Raw genomic sequence first — 24,511 nt, 5'->3', positions numbered from 1 at the left:
GACGAACACAGCTTCACAGAACGAGACATCCTCTTTGTTTTGTCTTGTTTCCATAAAGCGGTTATTTTTATTATTTCACTTTAATTGAAGTTTAAATTGAGAATCAGATCCGCTCCCAGAGGAGCATCATTAGCATCTGTAATAGAGGAAGTAACTGGCATCCTGCCAGCTTAATGGGGGCAGTCTTGGAACCAAAACAATCATAATAGTCAGTTAACCATTAAGGCAAAAGAGAGGGGGAGGAAAAGGGAAAGAAATTTAGGAAATGAGAGACGGCCAATAACAAAAATGGTGGTTTGATGTTATGTTTTAATAGCTGGAGAGCAGAGATGCACCTAAAGGATGGTTGAATAGTGAATCAGGAAACATCAGATAAGCTCCTACAGAGACTCTAAATGTACATACACATCAATGAGAGCTCATCAAAAGTGTCACCAATATCAAACAAAAAAATGATAATCAACAAATGATTCACACCTGCATGATCGTTAGTTCCACATTGAGATCAGAGCCACATTATGGGTCATTTATTATTCAGACATGGTTGTGGAAGGTGTTCAATACTTATATTTCTGTATGATACATCTGGAGCTCCTCCGTGCTCTTAATAATAATGTACTTAAGAACATCATGATCATTTTCAACAACTTGACTGGTCTTCTCGTCATGGGGTCATGTGGATTACGAAACCTTAAAACGGGATCGTGGGCCAGAAAAGTCATTAAAAGCTCTTTCTCTTAAAGCAGAAACGGTGTCTGTGTGAAAACCTGAACAGGTCCGAGCTGACAGGCTGCAGTTCAGAAACTCTGACTCTCTCAAGGACTAACAATCCCCATGGGGATATTTTTACAGCGGCAGTACGAGAGCCGCTCGACAGGATGAGGCTTCGAAATTTAGAGTGAACACATCAGTGCTGCCGTGTTAACAGTGACTAACTGTGACTCTCCTCTCCTCTGCTGTTCCTGTCGTGCCTTTATGAAGTCAGTTTTGCCTCAACTGTCCTCTGTTGTATCAGTGCTTCTGCTTCATTTTACACTCCTTTTATTATGTTTCCATATCTTTTTTGCATGCAAATTGACAATTCTTAGATGCAGTGGGCTGGCTTTTAGGCAAATTCCTGCATTACCTTTCTGTTATGCATAACTGTAGATAGTTTGTCTTCCTTCTGCCAGGATCGGACTACATGAGACTTTTGCCTCAGAGATGGCAACTGTGGAAACATTAGGTGACCACAGAGTTAGACACTCATGCATGACCTGGCTGAGAGATAGATAGATTGGTAGACTACACGACTTGTGTGATAGGTCGTCAACAAAGTGCCAGGGACTGACTTTGCTGTTTGTCCAAGAAACAAGCTCATCACCGTATTCCAGTTCATTCTCAGTTGAGATCAATGAACCTACAGATGTTCCTTGCTGTTATGAAGGAAGAAAGAAACTATGGTACAGCTTACTATTCCAAATCAGAAGTTTTTTGTTGCATGTCATTCCCCATCTCTCTGCTAATTCCTTTATTGTCATTGCACAGACTAAAATTGTATCAAACATGAACCCAACATTTGTGAGGTTAATTAGACTCTGAGCTTATCAGATTCAGGTTTTTTAATCGCTTCGAAATGGATCCAATCCTTCCAAAATTCTGGACCTGGTCTGAAACAGACGAGTGGAAAACCTAACTGAGACCAAGGTACATACATTCATTTTTATTTTCAGTCATAACCAGTTTGAAATAGACCAGAAATAATTGGAGTCGATCTAAAACACAGTTGACCCGAACAGACCCAGATAGAGAGAGAACCAACACTGGCAGCAGCAAGATGCTCCATCAATAAATAAGCAGCTGGGGTCAAAAACAGTTGCAATACATGTCATTTTTCTTTTCAGTTCACACATATCTTACACATTATCAGAACTGATCGTGAGTCTACTTGCATCCACTCAAGTACAAGATTGACACACAGACCTGAGACCAGTAGCAATGTAGTCAGAACTCAACCCTATTGTTCTATTTAAATTGAATTGTTAAGATGAGCCGAACAATTTTGTCAAAACTGATTTAAATATTCATATTAATAACTGGGGTGCAGAGGTGAGGGCGGGGTGAGTTGAGACATAAGGTGTCTTTGAAGTGAGGACATGACAGTAACTAAAACATGTTCATATATTTTAGGATGTGGTGCGTCCCTGGGAATGATCAATCTGGATCTAAAATAAACTGTCTTCAAAATATGACTTTACAAAAAACAGTTGACTCTTGGCTCAACTTGCTGCCATATAAAGAGGTAAGTTGAGCCACATGGGGGTCGGTGACATCAATGTCATTTCATCGTGCGAACTCAAACGCCAGGTCCCAACATTCAATTGCACTTAGATAGTGAAACATTGCAGCTATGTCTCCTGGTTGTTTCATGTCAATGTATCGCTTTAAAGCCATCCTGTTTATCATCATGTCCCTTCCCACCTGATGAACGGACTTCCCATTTTTGTACCTCTCCCACTGCCCTGTCCAAACCCACAATAGGAGTTGAAGCCTGTCTGTCTTCCATTTATAGAAGCATGACATGATGGTTTCTGGTCTAAAATGCATAACTTCACATCATTTCGGTGATGCATAAGAATGCAATGTGAAATTACAGTAAAATATCTGGCTTAACTTCTCCCAGGTCTTGGGCTCAAATTACCCCGTCCCTGCCATTTTAACAAAATTGTGTCATCCAGCTGTTTAAGGGTAATGTCACGCTAACAGTATAGCCTCATATTGTCACTTCCTAAAGCACTAACACCTACGTAAGATTTTCTGTAATTGTTCTGACACAAGAACCAGGACTCCTTGAACATAAAAAAAAACAAAACACTTTGAACAGCAGAAAACTGTTTTTTGATCTTAAATGTGCTCATCACTAATTCCTTGGGCCTCTCTCCATCACAGGGTGAGTAAAATGATTAACTCTTCAAAAATGTGTGGTCACGTGACCAATTTTGTTTATGGCTGCCGAGAAACAACTTCCCCCACAGGCTCAAATCACCCCGCTCTCAAAATGCAACCTTCAAATGCAAATTTGCAGCAGAAATACAGCAGCCCTGATACAGATGTCAGTGTTGTGGTTCTATAGCAGTAGCATGCGTGTCTGTGCTGTAAATGCACGACAGCGCTTGAGGGCAGAGACATGAAATTGTCCATCCTCTCCTCTTGCTTATCAAAATGCTGCTTTCATCATTTTTACGACGTGACGGCAAAGTGCACATCTGTTATACATCTCTTATCTTTGCCTCAGTAGCAATTTAAGCTGTGTGTATTTTGAATGAACGGGAGGATGAGCGGCGGGGGAGTCCTTTTACCCCCCCACCCCCCCAACTGCTTATATCATCACACACTCTCCCTCAGCATCTTTTTTTTCTTTTAATGACAATTGCAAAAAAAAAAGCAGCCTCAAATGTTCCCATACTGGCACTCGGGGGGGAAAAAAGGGAGGATGTGTGATGGAGTTCACAGGAGCAGCCGAATATTTTGGAGAAATAAATTAGCAGCTTGGCTCTTTGGTGCTGTGCCAAGACTTCTGGGAAGTAATCCAGCACCTTGGAAAGCCAAAGATTTAGATGCCATATTGGATACACTGTAATTTGAGGTTAATTGAATTGAAACCCCCCCCCCCCGCCTCACCCAACAAAAAACTGCAGAAGGGAATGAAGAACAAGAAATATAGTGTGTATTGTATTTTTAGTTTTATGCAGCTGGTTTCTGAACCAAATCAAACAGTGTGATAATGGAAAGTTGTCATCAAATGAATGTACTCCCCTTGTTGAATACTTGTAGAGCACTGGTGGCCACAGTGCGCCGTGGCTTCTTCTTTACTTAGTTTAAGTGTTTGTGATTGAATTATAATTAATGGCTCAGAAGAAGATGCAATGCGTTCGTTCTGCAGTAACAGATGGAGGGCAGCGAATGTTCGGCTGTTGGTGTCTACGGAGGTGACCCGTGCATCGATGATGTCTGAGCCCTCATCATTTCCATTCTAATAATGACTAATGTGTTTGCAGACATCAGCCTGCTCTCGTTTGGGTGATTTATAGCTTCACCAATTTTCAGTAAACCAGAGGAGACGTATTCCAATTTATTCGTGTCAAATTTACCGTTCATAATTAGACGCCGTAACCTTTCTCGCTCCCCTCTCCTTCGCTGAATGTTTTGTACATGCAAGGCAAATGTTCATTGTTTAATCTCACTGGCTATCATTAGGAAGGTTATTTAAGAGTCATCCCATGCAGGGCAAAAGTTTAGCCTGAATCAATCTCCTAATGGTTAATAGCTAATGGGCTGATTTATTGCAGTATTATGAAGGTAAAGGCTCGCCCCTCAGAGCCTCTCAGCCTCTGTTTCAGTGTGGAAACCCTGCAGCACATATTAATTATGTGATGAGTCTAATATTAAGTAATTAGAGATTAGTCTTTTTATAGGTGACCTTTATAGGTAATTAGGCAGGTTGATGTTGTAAGTTAAAACTGAAAATATCACTGTTACAGATAACACATGGAGGATAAAGTGTAAACTTTACATATATAAAGTAAAGCAATCGGATAGCTGCGCAAATGATCTATTCTTCACTAAATGAATAAACATTCAAATTACAACAGAGTACATCATTCAAAATATAGGCCAATACTCATCGGGTATTGTAATAAAATAAAGAATGGATTTTCCTACTAAATGAAGTATTGATCTGACGCCAAATACTGTTTGGGTGACATGAGGATAAATCATGAGACGATAAATTTGTCAACCACCAGAGATTATGCTGTACATTTTATACCGCGGTGACTCATCACTTCACACCTCTGGTTTTATTTGACCATCGTAGTGAATAAATGAACAGGGTCATTTTATAGCAATATTGGATTTTTTGTAAGATCTGTTATCAAAGTAATGAAGTATGTGTCTCGTTGTATTTAATTTGCCGGATTCGTCAAACCCAGACATTCTCATCGGGTTATTTTATCCATAGTCTTAACTGAATGATAAACTAAATATAATGTTGCAAAAATACTTTAACCCTCCTATTTAGCATTTGCGGTATAAAAACATATTTTATAGCGTGCTGTAACTGTAACTCCTCAGCAACAGATAATGAATGTATAGTAAAACTCATTTGTGATGATGATATGAAATGTTTTCATAGGAGCAGTTATAATTGCTGAATAGTGTGCATTAGTGAACACTTAATAATGGCCTTATATCAACATACAATTGCGTTATGGTGTGTTAAAAAAACATTTATTGAATGTTTATATAGTTATGATAGAAATTACATTCTTGTGTCTTTTATTGATGCTGCAGTTTCTACAGTGTCCTCTGGTGTAGATGTAACCACCCTTAAATCAAAGCAAAACTCAGCTCTTTATCCTATTTCTTCTCAAATATGACACTATCCGTACTTTCTGACTGCGCTGTATGTTAATGTCACAGGCAGATTGGATTATTGCCTTGGTAAATAATCCATTACTTGGCTTTACGGCTAAACTTTTGGCTCTAACTTTAACACATGGATCACGGCTTCATTTGAGCCAGACCGTCAGGCAGGCTGCTTCCCAAATGGGGCTTTCGGGATTAGCAGAGGCCTGTGGGACATTTTTATAGACAACTCTCCTCACTCTGGTCTTGATTGCTACGCTCTTCTAATTTGGTTTGCTCTGCTTTAATAATGTCTGGTCAGATCTGGTCTTGCCCAAACACTCTGGTTTGAACTGGCTTGGCGGGTTTTGATGCTGTTTGACTTGAGGAGATGAGCTGTCATTCACTCAGGCTCATTGAAAACTAAATCACAGGAGAGAGGAAGGAAAGAAGGATGGAGGGAGATTGTGAGAGGGCAGAGAGACAGATTTGAAGGCCTGCTGGTTTCAGGTTTGTTGGTTTTGGCTGGTCCTGCTGTCTTCAATGTGTCAGCTGTCCCTTGGGATCAGGAGTTCCTCCCTAAGAGGCGGCGGCTTCAAAACAGAAGGACGAGTTGAATGAGGGAGGGAAGATGAAGAGTGGAACAAAGGAGGGGCAAAATGGAAAGCAAGGATGGAGCAGGAACAACAGCAGACTGCAGAGATAAAGACATCCTGCCTGCCACTTTATCCTGTAAAGGTTTGAAAGCACTGCTGCCTTCCCTCCATCCTCTCCTCTGATATTCAGAATCCAATTAGTGGTTGTGTTGGAGGTGGTGGTGGGGGGTTCCTCTGTGACAGTGGCCCTTTTTGTAAGAACTGCTATCAATGAGGAATACTGACAGAGGTAATTTTATTAACGTCTGGCCTGTCTGTCTGTATTCTACAAATTCTACTACAAATTCTACTACAAATAGTGGCCCTTTTTATCAGGCTTTACAAACTTTTCTTGTGTTAAAGTTCAGCGACAGATTCAGAAAAGATGAAGAAATAAAATACAATACATGATATTTCACTGAAGAACGGCCATAAAAGTTCATCTCTTTGAATCTGAATTGATTTAGGGTGTTACAGCTTCCATTGCATTCTACAAAAGGGCTGTTAGTTAGTGAAAGTGTATGTGTGCAATCATGGGTCAAGAAGAACAATTTACCTGCATGACTCAGCGAAATAATAGATGGCCTGAAGGCATCAAAATATTGGCAACAGCATGTAGATGCAGCAGCCGTTAGCTCCTTCAAACTTTGCCACACTTTTGTTTTTCATCTGTTTTTTTTTTTTTTTATTTTTTCCCGGCTTTATTGCTGAAACATGACAGCGGCCCTTAGACAATCCACCGAGCCAGAGCCTCACGGGGGTGCAGTGATCGCCAGAGCAGAGGAAAAAGAGCCGGGACAGGAGCCATTCTGGCCCAGCTTACAGTTAGTTTCAGCTTTGAAAACACAGTGTCAGTACACAGACAGCGAATGTAACATGGCCATGACTCTGGCTCAATGGGTTTTTTTTGACCTGTCAGAACGGACTTGACGTTTGAGCAGAAAGATTTACAGGTTCCATTTAGGTGAGGATTGATTTCTGTCAAATGCCGCTCTGTGGACTGATTGATTAATACTTTCTTTCAGTTTTTTTTCTCTCTTTTGTATTTATTTATTTCTTTACCTTCCAGTATATTCCAGTATGTTTCATTTCGCTGACATTTTCCTCTGTCTTGAGATTTACTGAATCACTACAGCTTAAGAAAGACTCAAAATCAGTTTGATCTGAACTCTGTCACGTGTTGCATCAACACATGACTCAGTGACAATAAACATATTATTGGAGGATGCAATATATATCATTCCCTCGTAGGGCATTATGAATTGTGTTCGATAAAATGTTGAGCATCACTGCAATTTGAGAAAAAACACTGTTTTGTTTTTTTGCCAAAATGCTTTATGACCACATGTTTGGAGGGGCTGATTAAATTTCAGTTTTCATTCCTCACAGTTGTATTCTTTCTCTTTAGGGTAACATTCTGTCTCATGACATAAAGATATTAAAAAAAAAAAGGCTTTGAGTGCAGAAAAGTAAGTGAAAATATAAAAAATGTCCCAGTATGGGTGAGAGAGTGTTATTATGAAGATGCCTAAAGGGAAACATTTCAGTTTGGAGCAGGTGGCATATGCAGATGTCTTGTTTGATGATGACAGCTAATGGTTTAGTTTTAGTTTCTTTTCCTCAAGAGAGCTTAGGGAAGCTTCACATCAATACAATCATCAATATAATTTTATATTATTCACCATTCTGATTACTGCTGTCTCTGTCTCAATCTCTGCAGAGCACCTAAAGGTGGCACTAGAGGAGTACATGGTGCGCTTGCCGAAGGTTCGCATCCTTAGAACCAAGAAACGAGAGGGGCTGATCAGGACTCGGCTGCTTGGAGCTGCTGCCGCTAAAGGAGAAGTCATCACCTTCCTAGACTCCCACTGTGAGTCCAACGTCAACTGGCTGCCTCCGCTGCTGGGTGAGGAACAAACGCACATAACTAAGTGCTCATGATGTAAAGCACTTTGAGCTGCATTTTATGTATGAAAGGTGCAATACAAATAAAGATGATGATGATTATTATTATTAACTCATCACCATTACATGCCTACACTCTCCCCTAATGTGAACCCAATCCTTATTCTAACCTCAACTCTATACCCAATTGCTACAGCTGACTGATAAAAAAACATTCAGTGGTTCCCAAACTGGGAGCCAGGACCTCTCAAAATAAATCTGAAGGGTCGCAAGATGATTAACAGGATATGATAGAAAAAGAAAAAAGGTATATTGTAAAAAACAAAGCTCTGTGCAGAAGAAATTTTATATTATACTTTTCTCGTACTTTTCTCAAATCAGATTTTTCTCTTCTTGTGAAGTACTGCAGTCCTCTCCCTTACCAGAGCTGTAAAAACTATTACAATGAAACAGTCTGAGATTGGACCATTATGCTTTTGTTGAAGCTCTCCCAGCTCCCAGACTTCTACAGTAAATAAGAGGAGTTGCAGTAGATTGTATTTCTTGGCTATAGAGGTTCCATCTATCTACAACTTTTCTACAATATCTATTGTCATTACCTGCCTACCAACCCTTCTGCCACCCTCTGTGTCTCTCAGACCGAATCGCCCAGAACAGGAAGACCATTGTGTGTCCTATGATAGATGTAATCGACCATGACAACTTTGGCTATGAGACGCAGGCAGGGGACGCCATGCGAGGGGCGTTTGACTGGGAAATGTACTACAAACGGATACCCATCCCTACAGAACTGCAGAAGGACGACCCCAGTGAACCCTTTGAGTGAGTCCAGTTATTTTGAACAAATTTACATTTGTGACATAATTTTTTGCAGATTATCTGAGGACACAAACATGGTCCACAAGCACGCGAATGCAGGAGCTTTAAGCTGCAATTTCACCACCAGATCTTAACACAAGCACGAGCCGCAGTCTGAATGTTGTAGCTAGGGGCACAATAGCATTTAGAAAGAGAAAGCTGACCCCTTCTGTTTGGATTCAACCGACTGGTCTGATGAAGCGATAGCTGAACAGGGCTGGATTATGAATGTACTAAGAAGAGGCATATTTATGACACTTTGCCACCTCTTGCAATTAACAAATTTACTGTGTCATGGAAACATTCTTCTTCTTCACCTTCTTCTTCACCTTCTTCACCTTCTTCTTCATCTTCTTCACCTTCTTCATCTTCTTCTTCACCTTCTTCTTCACCTTCTTCTTCACCTTCTTCACCTTCTTCTTCACCTTCACCTTCTTCTTCATCTTCTTCACCTTCTTCATCTTCTTCTTCACCTTCTTCTTCACCTTCACCTTCTTCTTCATCTTCTTCACCTTCTTCATCTTCTTCTTCACCTTCTTCTTCACCTTCTTCTTCACCTTCTTCTTCATCTTCTTCACCTTCTTCATCTTCTTCTTCACCTTCTTCTTCACCTTCTTCTTCACCTTCTTCTTCACCTTCACCTTCTTCATCTTCATCTTCTTCACCTTCTTCTTCACCTTCACCTTCTTCATCTTCTTCACCTTCTTCTTCACCTTCACCTTCTTCATCTTCTTCATCTTCATCTTCTTCACCTTCTTCATCTTCACCTTCACCTTCTTCACCTTCTTCTTCATCTTCACCTTCTTCTTCACCTTCTTCACTGAGGAAGTGTATATGTTTATTGTCAGAATGGCCCTGTTTAATTATGAAGGCTTGCCAAAAATTGGATCTTATCATTTAGCAACTTTAATATTATTGTGAGATAGACATAAAAACATATTATGTTATTGTTTTAAGCAGTTCTGTTGTTCAAAGTAATAATTTTAAGCAAATTTAATTGAAAAAGGAATACATTTGTTTTTGAGGTTTTAGGTTTTTGACTGTTGGCCAGATAAAATAAGGTATTTCATATTGTCACAATGGGATTTGGGGAAACTGTGGTGTTTCCACAATTAAGAATTATTGGTCAGCCCTCGTAGTGATACACCGTGCTGACTAAGAGGAGGGTTGTTAATAAAGTGATTAATGCCTGCTCTAAACCCAACAAAGCTGTTAATGGAGTAGCGCTAACCCTGGTTACTTCTAATTTAACCATAACATTCGTGGAGAATCCTGTTGCAAAATCCAAAGACAGTCCTGGAAACAGCCCATGAAGTTGACCGGGACGCACCGACTTCATTCCTTGACTTCTCTTATTGACTGAGCTTTTCATTCGACATTGCGACTTTCGATCTGTCGCGTTTTGGTTTTGTGTCCTTTTCCAACCATTCCTCAAAACTAAGTCCACCATATAAATCAATGTTTGATCATATTTTAATTGTCTGGTTGAATCAGATTGCTTGGTTGAAACTACTTGTTGTGTAATTTGTGACATTTTATAGACCAAACGATGGATCACTTAATGGAAAAGGTAGTTAAGGTTAATTGATTGATGAAATTTAAATAATGAGCCTAGTTGCTTGTTTCAATTACATGCATAATTACCCTTTGGAAAGTTAATTTAATTTATACAAAGACATAATATATATTGTTATATGACATCTCCAGTGCAAACAGTACTGATGAGTGTTCGATACTAACAGGTAACCTTTAAGTAACAGAGGCCAGAATAAAGAAACTCTACCCAGAGACACACATTGCTATTTATAAGGCCAGATAACTGTGCATTGTGATGCCAGACAGTCCATTTGTGAGCCTTGAGGGATTAGTTAGACAACTTTTCTCTATGCTTGGATGCCAAAGACTATTTGGGTGTCCTGGGAAATACAGTATGTATCATCAGGCAGGGTGGCTGTGTTGCAGGAAGATAAGAGACTAAAGAAGAAGAAATGAGCTACAGAACAATCAGAATCAATCCTCATTCCGTGAATTAGTCTGCTCTTCTTGCCCAATGAAATGACCTTCATCAGTGCAAATCCAATTTGAGTCGCAAAGATTTTCATTTTCATTCAGATTGACATTGCCGCAGCGGAGAATGAGGCACAGTAGGACAGCAAAATCCATCTTGGAGGTGTGTGTGTGTGTCTGTGGGTGGGTGGACGGATGGTACAATTGTCACTGTCTCTTTTGTCCATCACACCTCTCTCTCTCACACTCTCACTCTCACTCTCACTCTCTCACTCTCTCAGACTTCATTGTAAGCTCAGGCCTTGGCTCTCTCTTTCCTCAAGGTCAATAGACTGAAATAGAGAATGGCAACTTGAGCAGTTCTAATTAAATCTAAATTGTGAGTTGGAATATTCATGGCCCATTGAGTTAAATCTTTATTCCTCCAGGGGACTGACACTTGACAGTGTTTTGTCCAGCTGAGAAACTGATACATTCTCCCGGCAGATGTCTTCAACTTTGGCAAAGTGAAATAGTCTATAATTGGCAAAATCATTAGCAAAGAGATGATTTAAATCAGAAACTGTTAATCAAAGAATAACTGAAGAAGAGCCAGACATTAAATCTAAGTTTTCAGTGTTTGACAGTTTGTTAAGTAAAACAAATCTGTCTAAAGCATCAATAACAAACAGTGCAGTACAATGTATCGAAATATAGCAAATATAATACCGTATATAGCCTACAGTAAGCTGCTCACTAGCTGAAAACAGAAGTCTGTGTGCAAATCCAATTTGCCACTGTGTTTTCAAAGTGATTGCCTTTTTGAAAATATAAAAATAATCAAAATGGATGACAAGGTAATTAGAGCCATTCAGAGCTGCACCATTCTCTCTTTACCTTTCTTTGAAATACTACAAGAATAGATGTGAAAGACTTAACTGCGCATATTTGTTGCCACCATCATACAGGTCGATACTGACCTTGTACCTCATAGTGTGTGAGAACATGTAATGAAAAGGAGTCTCAGATAGTCTGCCTGTACAGAATTTATATGTATGTGTGTTTGTGTTTAGTGTCATATCAGTTATGTCATTTTAGATCTGAAAAACCTCAGAACTAAAGCCATTTTAGCGGCTCCTTGAGACTGTACTAGGGCATTTGAGCTAAATGACAATATCAGCATGCAAACATGCTAACATGATAATATTTAGCAGATTTAATGTTGACTTGCACTGCTAGAGTGGCTAGAATGTTTTGAAATGCCTACCTGTTAGCAGCTGCGGGGTTAGCCGGTCGACATGCATAAAGTCAGTGACTTAGGTTTAGGGACTAACATTTCTGATGGTTGTGGTAAGGGTAGGGGCTTCGGGGGCTGTCAACACCTTTATCACAAACGTACGTTTTGTCACTTTTTCTGAAAGCGTTGGTATTGGACGCCCTGCGTTGAGAACGGGCTCGTCTTACCTACAGTCCAGCAGGTGGAGGGAGTGTCCTGGTCTGGGGCTGCATGAGTGCTGCCGGCACTGTGGAGCTGCAGTTCATTGAGGGAACCATGAATGCCAACATGTACTGTGACATACTGAAGCAGAGCGGGATCCTCTCTCTTCAAACACTGGGCCGCAGGGCAGTATTCCAACATGATAACGACCCCAAACACACCTCCAAGACGACCGCTGCCTCGCTAAAGAAGCTGAGGGTAAAGGTGATGGACTGGCCGAGCATGTCTCCAGACCTGAACCCTACTGAGCATCTGTGGGGCTCCTCAAACCCGAGGTGGAGGAGCACAAGGTCTCTAACATCCACCAGCTCTCTGATGTCATGCTGTCATGGAGGAGTGGAAGAGGACTCCGGTGTCGACCTGTGAAGCTCTGCTGAACTCCAGGCCCAAGAGGGGCATGGAGGCAGTGCTGGAAAATTATGGTGGCCAAACAAAATATTGACACTTTGGGCCCAATTTGGATATTTTCACTTAGGAGTGTACTCACAGCGCCACCGCTTTAGACATTAATGGCTGTTTGATGTGTTATTTTGAGGGGACAGCAAATTTGCACTGTTATACCAGCTGCACACTCACTACTTTACACTGTAGCAAAGTGTCATTTCTTCAGCGTTGTCACATGAAAAGATATTATCAAGTATTTACAAAAATGTGAGGGGTGAACTCACTTTTGTGAGATACCGTAAATGGTATAATCATATAAGAATAAATTCAATTAAATGCCCTCCAGCAAAAAAGTCAAATTTGTTTCTGAACATCTGCTAAACAAGTAGTTGCTAAGCAACACAGCAGCCGCAGTGTGAGTGGTGTCTTTGGGTCAACGCATTACCATTTTAAATGAAGTGCTGTGCAGCTACAGGTGTGTTCCTCTGTTTTTCAACAGTGGCGCAGTGTTGGACAGAAAAGAGAAAGATAACTAGTACTATTTCTTTGGTAATCCAGTGAGCCTTCAACAAAGTGCTATGAATGTTCACATGTGTGCTGAGCATTGATTATTTACGTGCATATTCCTCTACCAGCATGCTGACCAAACTAATTTGTAGTCTGCTGTTACCAAATGATAAATATATCAGCTGAACACAGTCAAATTAGGCTGAGGCTATTGATTATTTTCATTAGTGAGTATTGAAGTCAGATGATACATTAAGGAAGTACATAAGAATTAGTATTTTCAAGGACACAAGTTAATATGAAGGGAATTCATTGTGCCAGGTATCATTGAAAATAAACAATTCTGTGGTTTGTGTACAACAAAATCAAAATATTAATCAATATTATTATTTAAAAGTAATATTGACATTATTTTTTGCCCTGTTAGATGTGGTAGCTAAGCTTGAAAGGCTTGCCAAAGCTAATTACAGCCCTTCAGCTGCGCTGCTGTGTTCAATAACAACAGCAACTTTCAAATTTAAATTCTACCAACACGTTGATAAATTCTGATGTCTTGTTGGGGCCTTTCTTTCACTTGAAACCCAGTGTCAGCTCCTGGTGTGACAGTGATTAATGTCCGGGCAGTCATCCGCTGTGTAAAAGCTCTGCAGATTTTAAATGCCTCATAATAATAATAATCTAAAATGTTTTGCTATTCCAATTACACAACTTCCTCAAGTAATTGCATCTGACAAATCTAATATTTGTTGGTTTGCGAAACAATGTTTTTTGGCAAGCATTTGTAGCTGAACATGCCTCTGGCTGTTATTCTAAGTCTTGTGTTTAAATATCAGTAGCTTCATCTGAGTAGTGACATATCAGTGTTGTCTGTCCTTAAGCCAGTGTGTTTCATTCCACACAACTCCAGGGAGGTGAAGTGTGTTTGTGTTTTCTCCCTCTGGCAAACGAGAGCTAACAATCTCCACCCCACAAATCAGTGCCCACACAGTGTCCAATCTCTCTTTGCTAAGCTCACACACTCCAGTGACCATACAGCAGTATGCAATCACTACACTTTCTGCTGTCAAACACACACACACACACATACAGCACACACCATCCCTTTGTTCCCCTGCAGCCACCGTTGTTGACCCTTTGTCTCCTGATGAAAGTCTGCATTTTATTCAGGGCTTCTCCTGGGAAGAAAGTATGTGTGTGTCGGCTTTGTGTTTTCTTGAGCTTTCTTCCTCCAGCATACACCAGTTACCAGTCACGGACAATGAACTGCTCAGACACACTGTCACCCAGTCAGGCAAATCGAGTCAGTCAGTGTGACAAACATATTTAAAGAGTTGGAGGGCAAAGTTTGTTCCTCCCGTGTCTCTACTCAATCAAGCTTTGTCAAGCCTGGATCACAGTTTTCTACAGGTTAAAAATCTACACTTTATTGGAGTGCAGTCATAACGTATTAGAACAGTGAACTGCCTGGAAGGAGGTCTCAGAAAGCTGTCCACCATATTGTCCAAACAATGGGATGCAGGGAAAGAAAGTGATGTGATGTCAGAGACTTAATGTGTGATTATTTGAGGGCTCACTCATGTTTACTTACAGTACTTCCTGACTTAATGAAATTGTAACATCATCCCTGTAATGATGAAATGTAAAGCAAATGTTCTGCTTTATTTCGCATTATTTCTCAGTTTTTGTGCTCAAAATTTCAAATAATCGTCCATCCATCCATCTTCATCCGCTTATCCGGGGTCGGGTCGCGGGGGCAGCAGCTCCAGCAGGGGACCCCAAACTTCTCTTTCTCGAGCCACATTAACCAGCTCTGACTGGGGGATCCCGAGGCGTTCCCAGGCCAGTGTGGAGATATAATCTCTCCACCTAGTCCTGGGTCTTCCCCGAGGCCTCCTCCCAGCTGGACGTGCCTGGAACACCTCCCTAGGGAGGCGTCCAGGAGGCATCCTTACCAGATGCCCAAACCACCTCAACTAGCTCCTTTCAACGCAAAGGAGCAGCGGCTCTACTCTGAGCTCCTCGCGGATGGTCGAGCTTCTCACCCTATCTGTAAGGGAGACACCGGTAACCCGCCTGAGGAAACCCTTACGGCTCAGCTCTCTTTTTGTCACAACGGTGCGATAAAGCGAGTGCAATACCGTCCCCCGCTGCTCCGATTCTCCAGCCAATCTCCTGCTCCAGTCTCCCCTCACTCGTGAACAAGACCCCGAGGTACTTGAACTCACAGTTGAACTCCTTCACTTGGGGTAAGGACTCATTCCCTACTTGGAGTTGGCACTCCACCGGTTTCCTGCTGAGAACCATGGCCACAGATTTAGAGGTGCTAATCCTCATCCCAACCGCTTCGCACTCTGCTGCGAACCGATCTAGTGAGAGCTGAAGGTCACGGACCGATGAAGCCATCAGGACCACATCATCCGCAAAAAGCAGTGACGAGATCCCAAGCCCACCGAACCGCAGCCCCTCCTCGCCACGACTACGCCTCGATATCCTGTCCATGAAAATCACAAACAGGATTGGTGACAAAGCGCAGCCCTGGCGAAGGCCAACCCTCACCTGGAGTCCGACTTACTGCCGAGTACTCGGACACAGCTCTCGCTTTGGATGTACAGGGATTGGATAGCCCTGAGAAGGGCCCCCCTCACCCCATACTCCCGCAGCACCTCCCACAGTATCTCCAGGGGGACCAGGACATACGCCTTCTCCAGATCTACAAAGCACATGTAGACTGGATGGGCACACTCCCAAACCCACTCCAGGACAAATAATCATTACTCACCAAAAACAATATACCAATATAGCGATTTGACGAGGCTGCATTGTAGACAAATGTGTGGCTGTTTCACATAGATTTACAAATGTAAAACTCCTGACAGCCAATCACAACATCAAATCACATTTCTTGAAGTCCACACAATACATTGTTGAGATTTGGGAGGTGTCCGCCGCTGTAGATCCTCTGAGACGTGTATCTTTGAGCCATAATTCTAGCCTGAGACTCTGACACTTGCCAGGTACTCCAGTTCTTTGTTATTTTCCTCCAGTTTCTTTCCTTATACTTATTTTTTCCCTTTGTACTTCCTTGAAGTGGAGTCATAAAGCACACATTATTTGCTTAAGTTGAAATGTTTTAAACCCACACAGACCTCAGTTCTGTATAAACACACCTGATAATTGGTATCCCAACATTGGATGTGAAATGAAACAATATTCTATTCTGAGCCTGGATTTACTGTATAGTCACAAATTACCTCAGAATCCAGGCAAAAATGCCTTTAGTGCATGTAAAAAGAATGTAAAAGATTTTCCATATGGCTTCTTTGTTTTAGGTTAAGATGAAAGGAAAGACAAGCACAATGGCTAGCCACCATAGATCAATGCAGAAAATAAAAATTGTCTTCTCTTCTGTTCCTCCTGTTTTCTACCAATTGACACTGGTGTCCTGATGAGAAGCCGTTCAATACATTTCATTCAGTTCCACTCCAGGGAGGAGCTCCCTCTGCACTCCATTGAGGGCCATTATGTTGTTTGGCACCGCAGAGCTTGTCACACAAGTCAGAATTTACAATGGTTCAGGTTGTGAACTGTTCAGGGTGTCACTGGGTTGTTAAACACATGCAGGCACATACAGCAGACTAATGCACAATTCTGAGGAGCAATAAACCCTGACTCATCCCATACCCTGTAAACTGTAAGAATATATTAGACAGAACTGCATTTCTCTTGATTTAATCATGTGTGGTCTGAAATAGACCCTTGTGATTTAACTGTTTTATACATTCAGCTGTGCAGCATGAGCTCATATGTGCAAACCTGGCTTGAATGTTCAAGGAAAACAAGTTAAGTGACAACAGCATAATTGGGGAAGCATACACCTTCTATTATATGTAATGCCAAGGCTCAGTCATTCCCAGGTTGAAAAAAATGAGTGTAACCATAGGCTAATATTCATTGTATAAATTAAATGAATTGAATTAATATATCCAACGAAGGTTAAACTGGACTTGGTTGAAGATATACCTGGTTGAATATGGACTTGGTTTCTCAAAACCTGATGAAAATTGTTTGTGTGGTATTAGTTTTTAGTTAGTTTAATTAGTTGGGTGGTGATGGAACAGTGGATAAGATGCCTGCCTTTGGTGTGAGAGACCCAGGTTCAATCCAACCATTGTGTACCTGAGCAAGACACTTAACCCCTTGTTGCTCCAGAGGCGTGCGACCTCTGACATGTATAGCAATTAATTGTAAGTCGCTTTGGATAAAAGCGTCAGATAAATGAATAAATGTAGTTTAAGCAGACTTTGTTTGTCAGAAATCCAGGTAATTCAAAAGGGCTCACATACCTGCGTCTATATATATATATAAAATTTGTTTCTCTCATTAAATCCAAGGTTTACATACTTTTTTTCCTGCACTGTGAATGTTTACACAGTGTGTTCAACGAAAACATGATAAGTGTTAGTGTGGTATTAGTTTAAGCAGACTGTGTTTGTCTATTGTTGCGACTTAGATGAAAATCAGATCACATAGTTTTTCCTGCGCGTGTATATTTATATAGTGTTTCCCTTTGTAGTGACACTGTACTCTGTCTATAGTGCTGAAACAGTCAAACACAGTCTGTCTGGATGTCTCTGAAATTACTCCCTATTTACTAGTGCACTATATTTAATCTCCAATATGTACATTTTGCCCTTAAAAAATCCCCACAATGTAACAAAAAAGTAGTGTCAATGTTATGTTCACTACTTTATGCTAACAGCATTACCTCAGTGAAGTCTCAAAGTGGTGATTCATCCATCCATCCATCCATCGTCAACCGCTTATCCTGCGTACAGGGTCGCGGTGGTGATTCATAACTGTCTAAAATCTCAATTTACTGCCTACTATGTCAGAGTGTCTTTTGCACAGGGAGAAGTGACTTACTGAGGAAATAATTTCACACACAACCCCTCTCTTTCTCCATGTGGTGCTGGACACCCAGTGTCTGTCTGTCCCCCTGGTCCTTTTATACACTACTGCCAGGAGAATAAGCACTACCTTTGGTACTACCACACATAGTTGGTCGTCATGCTGTACTCACTACACAAAACTAACACTCACCATCGCAGTTATTACATACGAAGCAGCCATGGCACCACCTTAAAGGATAATTTTGGTATTTTTATACATGGGATCTATTTTCACATATTTTGGGGTCAAAATGACTGGGAGGTACAAAATGTTTTAGAATCCGTGCAGTAGTAGTAGACTGCAGTGGCTGCAAAGAATCCCAATCTTTTTGTCACTGATGGGCTCAGAGTTACACCAGGTGTCTGACAACATCATGGAAAGGCACGCTCAAATCTCGCCCTGAAATCTTGTGAGAGGCGAGTTTTTGCAAGAATTGCTGGTGGAAACGAGGGAGATGAGTACGTAGAGGAGCTGCTAGCAAGATTTTATTTCCAAACATTACCCCAACACAACAAGCTCCTCTCTTCAAATCTGACTCACGTCTCCACTGACTGAAGCCATCTACTGCACACAAACTTTTTGTACCTATAAATATGTTAGAGAAGGGCCCAGCCCAGGTTTAAAAATACCGAAATTATCCTTTAACAATCAAGCAGAGACCCATTACAACTACCTAGGAGTGTTCTTACAACTGCCTAAAACGCCCAACTGTTGAAAATCAACAACTAGCAAGAAATCTAATGTAAGTAGAGCTATGAGCTGTACCGATGCTATGCCATTTATGGAATTTTGGTTATGGTGATACCTCAGACAACATCTTGTTGTTTTTTAGAAAAAGGCAACACGCTTTTATTACACTGTTGGATTTTTGTTTTTTGCTAAACAGTATGTGATCACAGCTGAGAGATGAGAAGAAAAGGGATGGAGAAAACTGTGGCAAGTGGAGAGTCTCATTTTTTTTGTCCTTTACTGTGTGTGACTGTGTGTCTGCTGTGCCTTCCAGGTCACCAGTGATGGCAGGCGGACTGTTTGCTGTGGACAGGAAGTGGTTCTGGGAGCTGGGAGGATATGACACGGGTCTGGAGATCTGGGGAGGAGAACAGTACGAGATCTCCTTCAAGGTAAAAAATTTAACGCACTAACACAGAGTGTAGTGTAAAAAATAATTTGACATCTGCGTTGACATGAATCCCAACAAGTGAATGGCTCCTTCCATCTTCCACTCTTATTGAATATTATCTGTATGTGGAACATAATGAGCATTGTGACCCATGCAGTGTTATATATATATATATTTCTTGAATCTTTGTGCACATCACTGTATATTCAAGGTTCCTCCAGAGCTCCTTCTAGTCTAGTTAGGGTGATTGCTGAGTTCAGATTCAACTCTTTCTCATTTCATTTAATGTTTATTCACAGCTTATTAACTGAATAGCTAAAAAAAAAATACAAGCTTATTTAGCCCATGAGACATTCCTCATTATTGGTTATGGTTTGAACCAAACATGCTCTCTAGCATGGAAGACTCTCCACGTTAATCATACTCAGAATAACAAATTAGATTATGCTTTTGTCTGGTGCTTCAGCATGAATTATTCTATAGCATAGCCAGAACTGCATGTGACTTGGCCAGCATGTTAAGAACTAATCTCCCCTTCGTCTCTGCTGCCTCTGTCAGTGAGCTCTGGACAGACAGAATGGCCCATCACAATAATTGAATTTTGCTTTGAATGAGTAAGGACTTTTGTCGTCTCACTCAATTAAGCACAAAGACCACTGCTGGGTAGTTCATTTGATTGGACATATGCTGCAGCGTGATGCTAAATGCTGTTCCTTAGAGTGAAATTTCCAGTGGAGTGGATTTGTTGTTTATAAAAATTGAGCATCCAAATCAAATTACTGTCAAATTGTTTTACCCTCTACTTCTTCTAGCTTTAATTTCTGCCAGTATGCAGGAATCAGGTGGAGCCTGACATGGTCAGACTGTCCCAGTGCAGTGTGGGGACAGCGTGATAGGCATTGCTTACCGTGGGGGAACCTAGGGCTGGGCGGTATATCGGTATAATGAGGTACACAGTTATAATTTCAGAAGAGATATACAATTAGACAGTACCGTTTATACCTAATATAGTTTGATTCTGAGTTTCCCTTAAGTCCTGCCAGCGTCTCTCTAACCACGTGGAGGAAGACACATTGCAGAAACACTGCTGAAGACCTGGCTTGTAAAAAGAAAAAAACAACAGTTCAGTCAGTGTTTCCCACACATAGCCTACACTTTATTTCAGCGGGCCGCCCAGGTTAGGCAACACATTGTAGCATCTATCAGAGAAACATGGAGTTATTACGTTACATGTAGCACCACGGTGGATATTTTACATGAACGGACCAGGGAAAGCAACAGTGAACACACCAGTCAGATGTCATTCGTTAGCTACGTCGTAAACACGTCTCCTCAAAATGTGCCGCAGCTGCTGCTGTGAATGGAATCGCAAGTGGAAAAGTCCAGAAGAAAAGTTCTGTTTTTTGGGGGACTTTATTTAACATAGCCTACAACTGATGGAGAAAGTCACCAGAGCAGACTTACAAGGAGAGGGAGAGATTGAAAGAAGCAGGTCACGCTGATGTGATGTCAGCAGAGGAGGCGGATTCAAAATGTGAGTGACACTTAAATAAGGAGGAGAATGAAGTATAATTAAAATCATGAAATAAAAAACAAGATACTACAAATAGTAAAAACGTGCCAGCTAAACACAGATATATATTTTATATCAGAATTATATACCGGGATATGACTTTTTGGTCCATATCGCCCAGCCCTAGTGAAACCATTATCTAAAATATTCTCCTCTGTGATCAGACAAGCTCATGGCTGAGATTATCTTTGTCTCCGGGTTTGTCTGCTCCACACAACTGAACCTAGTTGGCAAGCATGTGCTGTGCGTCCTGCACGTTGGCCTGCGGTGGAATGTAAATGCCGATCAGAGTGAATGAAACAAACTCACGAGGGCAGTAGGGGAGTAGTTTTTCCCCTCCAGTAGCTGAAGTTCATCCTCTCTGTGCAACAGTTGCTGTTTTCCCTGATGTCCGTGTAGCTCCAGGTATTACAGCAGAAAACTGAATTTACAAACTTAACAAGACAAAACAACACGCTCCAAAGCACAGAGGAAGCTACCCATTGCCCCATCTTCAACAAATGTCAGTTGATGTCAGATGATGTCAAATGTCACAATTGACAGTTGTGAGAGGATCGTAACCTGTTTTCTTGACCCTCAAATCACCTTGTCTGTTGTTCTAGACTATTGGTTAAGCGTTCAATGTCGATGCTTGTTAAAATCCATCCTAAATTCAAATGTATTTTAAAAAAGGCTTAAGTAACAGTTATTTAGACTTGAAGCATATTTTAGCTTGTATGTCATTGAATGTTATGAATATCTTTCTTTGTAAAAGCTGGCTTAGTTGGGAGTTGAAGTTAAGTTTATAACAGATAGATTGGAGTTCAGATAGTGGAAGCGGCAACAATGCATATTTTCATTCTTGTTGCAATTATACTACCTTCCCTGCCCTGAATCTTTGTCCTTTCAATGAAAAGACTTAAACTCTTAAAGAAGCATCGTTATAGGTACCATGTGGACTTTTCTTACCAAAAGCCGATGTGTGTATAAGTAAGGCCTAACAAACATTAGAAAAGCCTCATTTTGGAGTCATTTGAAACCTGCATTGTTTAAATCCATGTTTGCTTTCTTGCAGTCTGCTTCTTCCTTAGCATTTTAATGCCACCAATGTTTTATCAGCAGAAAAATGTGACGGCATCTGCAGGAATGTGTGTTGCATTCATGCCTGCATGAACGTGCACATGAATATGGGTCTGCATGTGCTGAAAGATACTAACAAAACAGGGACCCGTTGAGAGAACAGTGCTCCATAGTGATACTGTTGCTCAAAAACTCCACAGGCTACTTTAAGTATGCATGGCCATCAAATTTGGTTTCTCCAGGTAACACTTAAAGCAGGTTTCTCTTTGTCTATTAACCTCATCAAGGAAACCACGGGCCTCATTTGCACAAAAATTAGGTTACTGCCAACAGATAAATAATCAGATAATCACTCATCATTATCACTTGTATGTAATTGCTGTTGATGTTGTTGAGGGAAATGCAATCTCAGTTGTAGAATATTGAATGGCACCAATGTCATTGCATTTTGTAACTTGTTTTTGAAAAGCACTAAATTAAAGTTATTATTTTTAGAAGAGATCGTAATGGCGTTGGTGTGGTTTTAGTCTTCATGGTTTGAGGTGAGCAGATTGTAGAGGTCGTGTTCGAGGTGAGTAAGACTTTCAGTTTAATCTTACAGATGCTGAACTCAAGCTCTTGATCCCTCCTGCAGCAAGTCCCTCCTGTTATTAAGCTCAAGTGTTTCAGTCAGGAATGAAGACGAGAGAAGGGATTGCCACAGCAGGTCCGACCTTCCCTACAGCGAGATGTGGAGAGGGTGGATTCAATCTGTTATTTCCCCCGATTCTGTTTGTCCAAGCTGGAGTGGTGCAACAAACCTGACAAAGAGTAATTGAATTGAAATAGCAGCCAGCTGATGTCCACTCTGGAGGATCAGGGGAGGGGAGTGATGCAGAATATCAACAAACTGGAAATTGCCATGTCCAAAACAAAAGTTCATCGGTCAGGGAAAGAGCAACACCTTCCTCTCATTATTGACTCAGTGAGCTTCCCCTGTGATCAGTCCATGCCCATCATCAGACGTGTTCTTGAGAAAGACACTCTACTCTGAGGTATTGGAAGTCAATCTGAATAAAAGCACTACAGTAGCAAAATTGTAAAAAAAAAAAAGAAAATAATGACTTGTGGTGTAGTGTAGTTATCTGTACACGAAGAGAGAGATTCTAGTCACGACGGTAGTAGGAGTAGCTTGCAAGATCTGGGAGCTTGTGGAGGACGATATGCTGTGAGGTGGCAAGAGAGGTCAAGGGAAGTATGAATAACCCAGCATGGGTGTGATCACAGTCACAAGAAGTCTCCTGCATCACAGTTTGTTTTTTGGAAAGTTTAACATGGTTGGATGGGATGTTATTAATTTGAATGATGGAGAATACACTGACATGCTGCACAATCAATTGAAAAATACACATTGTTGCCTATAATTTTATAATAACTGCATGCTTTTTGAGTTTTTTAACTTACCATTTCGGGCAACCATTGCTTTCCATTTATCCCTGTGACATGAATTTTGAAACGACAACAATGTTTAAATTGAAAAGCTCAAGCATGTTTAACAGTTTAAAACAGTAATATTGTCCTTTCTCTGCAGTTCTGTACCTGCCTAAGCAAGAGCTACTGTAAGCTATGTCACACTTTCATAGATTTCTGCAAATCTATGAAAGTGAGACGCATAAGTTGAGCAGCGCTCTGTCAAGTGTTCAACTGCCTGACCTTCAGAAAACTGTTCTGTTCCAAATCACCCAAAATCTATCTTTTAAATTTCAAATGCTTACATGTTATAGACATAAAAGGTGTCTCTGCCTTCCAAAAGTAACAAATCAAGTCAGTTTTTGTGATTCAGCTAAGCATGACTGACTTGTTCTCTTTGATGTCATTTACTCGGTCTGGTCTCCATGCAGTCCAGAAACGCATGAACTTTGGAGTCATTTTGTCACTTTTAGTGGTGTTCTCACTGCTGCTCTCCTCAGAAGAGGATTAAAGGTTCAGTGTGTAATATTTCTGAGGATCTAGTGACAGAAATGCAATATAAGATCCATAACTATGTTTTCAGTGGTTTATAAAGACCTTATGCAATAAACCATTATGTTTTTATTACTTAAGAATGAGTCACAACCGCAGGCCCCTCCTTCCTTGGACGTTGCCATATTGCGTCGTCATGTTTCTACAGGTGCTGAAAACGGACAAACAGCACTACAGAGCGCGTTTCGTCACTACGTTCCTCTTGTTCTACATCTGATAGAATTCAGGCAGTGTAGACGCTCAACACTACGAAAGAAGAGAAGTAATAATATACAGCAGGGGTCTGCAGATAAGTTTAGCATCGGAGTGATTTTTGAAACCATTATATAGAATATAAGGCATAATATTTGAGGACATTGACGTGGAGTTTGGTCAGCTCAGTTGTTAAAGTGCAGGACTCGGCTTGTGTGTTTGATCCCACCTCAGGACAACTTTTTTTTTTTTCTCTCTTCAACAAATGGATTCTGCAGTGACTGTTTTTCAGGATCACAGTATAGTAAACAAGCTTCTCATGCTTATATTTTGTAGGCAAAACTACTAAAGAGGAAGTGAGTAACTGTTGCTGTCATGAGATCTGTTTCAGCACCGCCATCAAAGTATTTATTTATCTATATTTTATGCCGCTATCAAAGCACCATAATCTGGCAGCG

At 40.9% G+C, this 24,511-nt stretch overlaps 1 protein-coding gene across 1 annotated transcript in view; it reads left to right on the top strand.

Annotated features, from left to right (window-relative positions):
• Positions 1-24,511, top strand: part of LOC119895159 (polypeptide N-acetylgalactosaminyltransferase 10-like) — a 101,635-nt gene that overhangs the window by 57,845 nt on the left and 19,279 nt on the right. Inside the window, exons 5-7 of the mRNA XM_038708061.1 lie at positions 7,741-7,926; positions 8,564-8,747; positions 19,112-19,229. Coding sequence (XP_038563989.1) covers positions 7,741-7,926; positions 8,564-8,747; positions 19,112-19,229 — 488 coding nt within the window. The remainder of the gene's footprint in view (positions 1-7,740; positions 7,927-8,563; positions 8,748-19,111; positions 19,230-24,511) is intronic.

This window comes from Micropterus salmoides, unplaced genomic scaffold, assembly GCF_014851395.1.
Source record: "Micropterus salmoides isolate LMB-PRFRI ecotype aquatic unplaced genomic scaffold, ASM1485139v1 Ms_hic_scaffold_9, whole genome shotgun sequence".
NCBI classification, from domain to species: Eukaryota; Metazoa; Chordata; class Actinopteri; order Centrarchiformes; family Centrarchidae; genus Micropterus; species Micropterus salmoides.
Note: the sequence above shows the minus strand (reverse complement) of the source record. Positions and strands in the feature narration are given on the sequence as shown.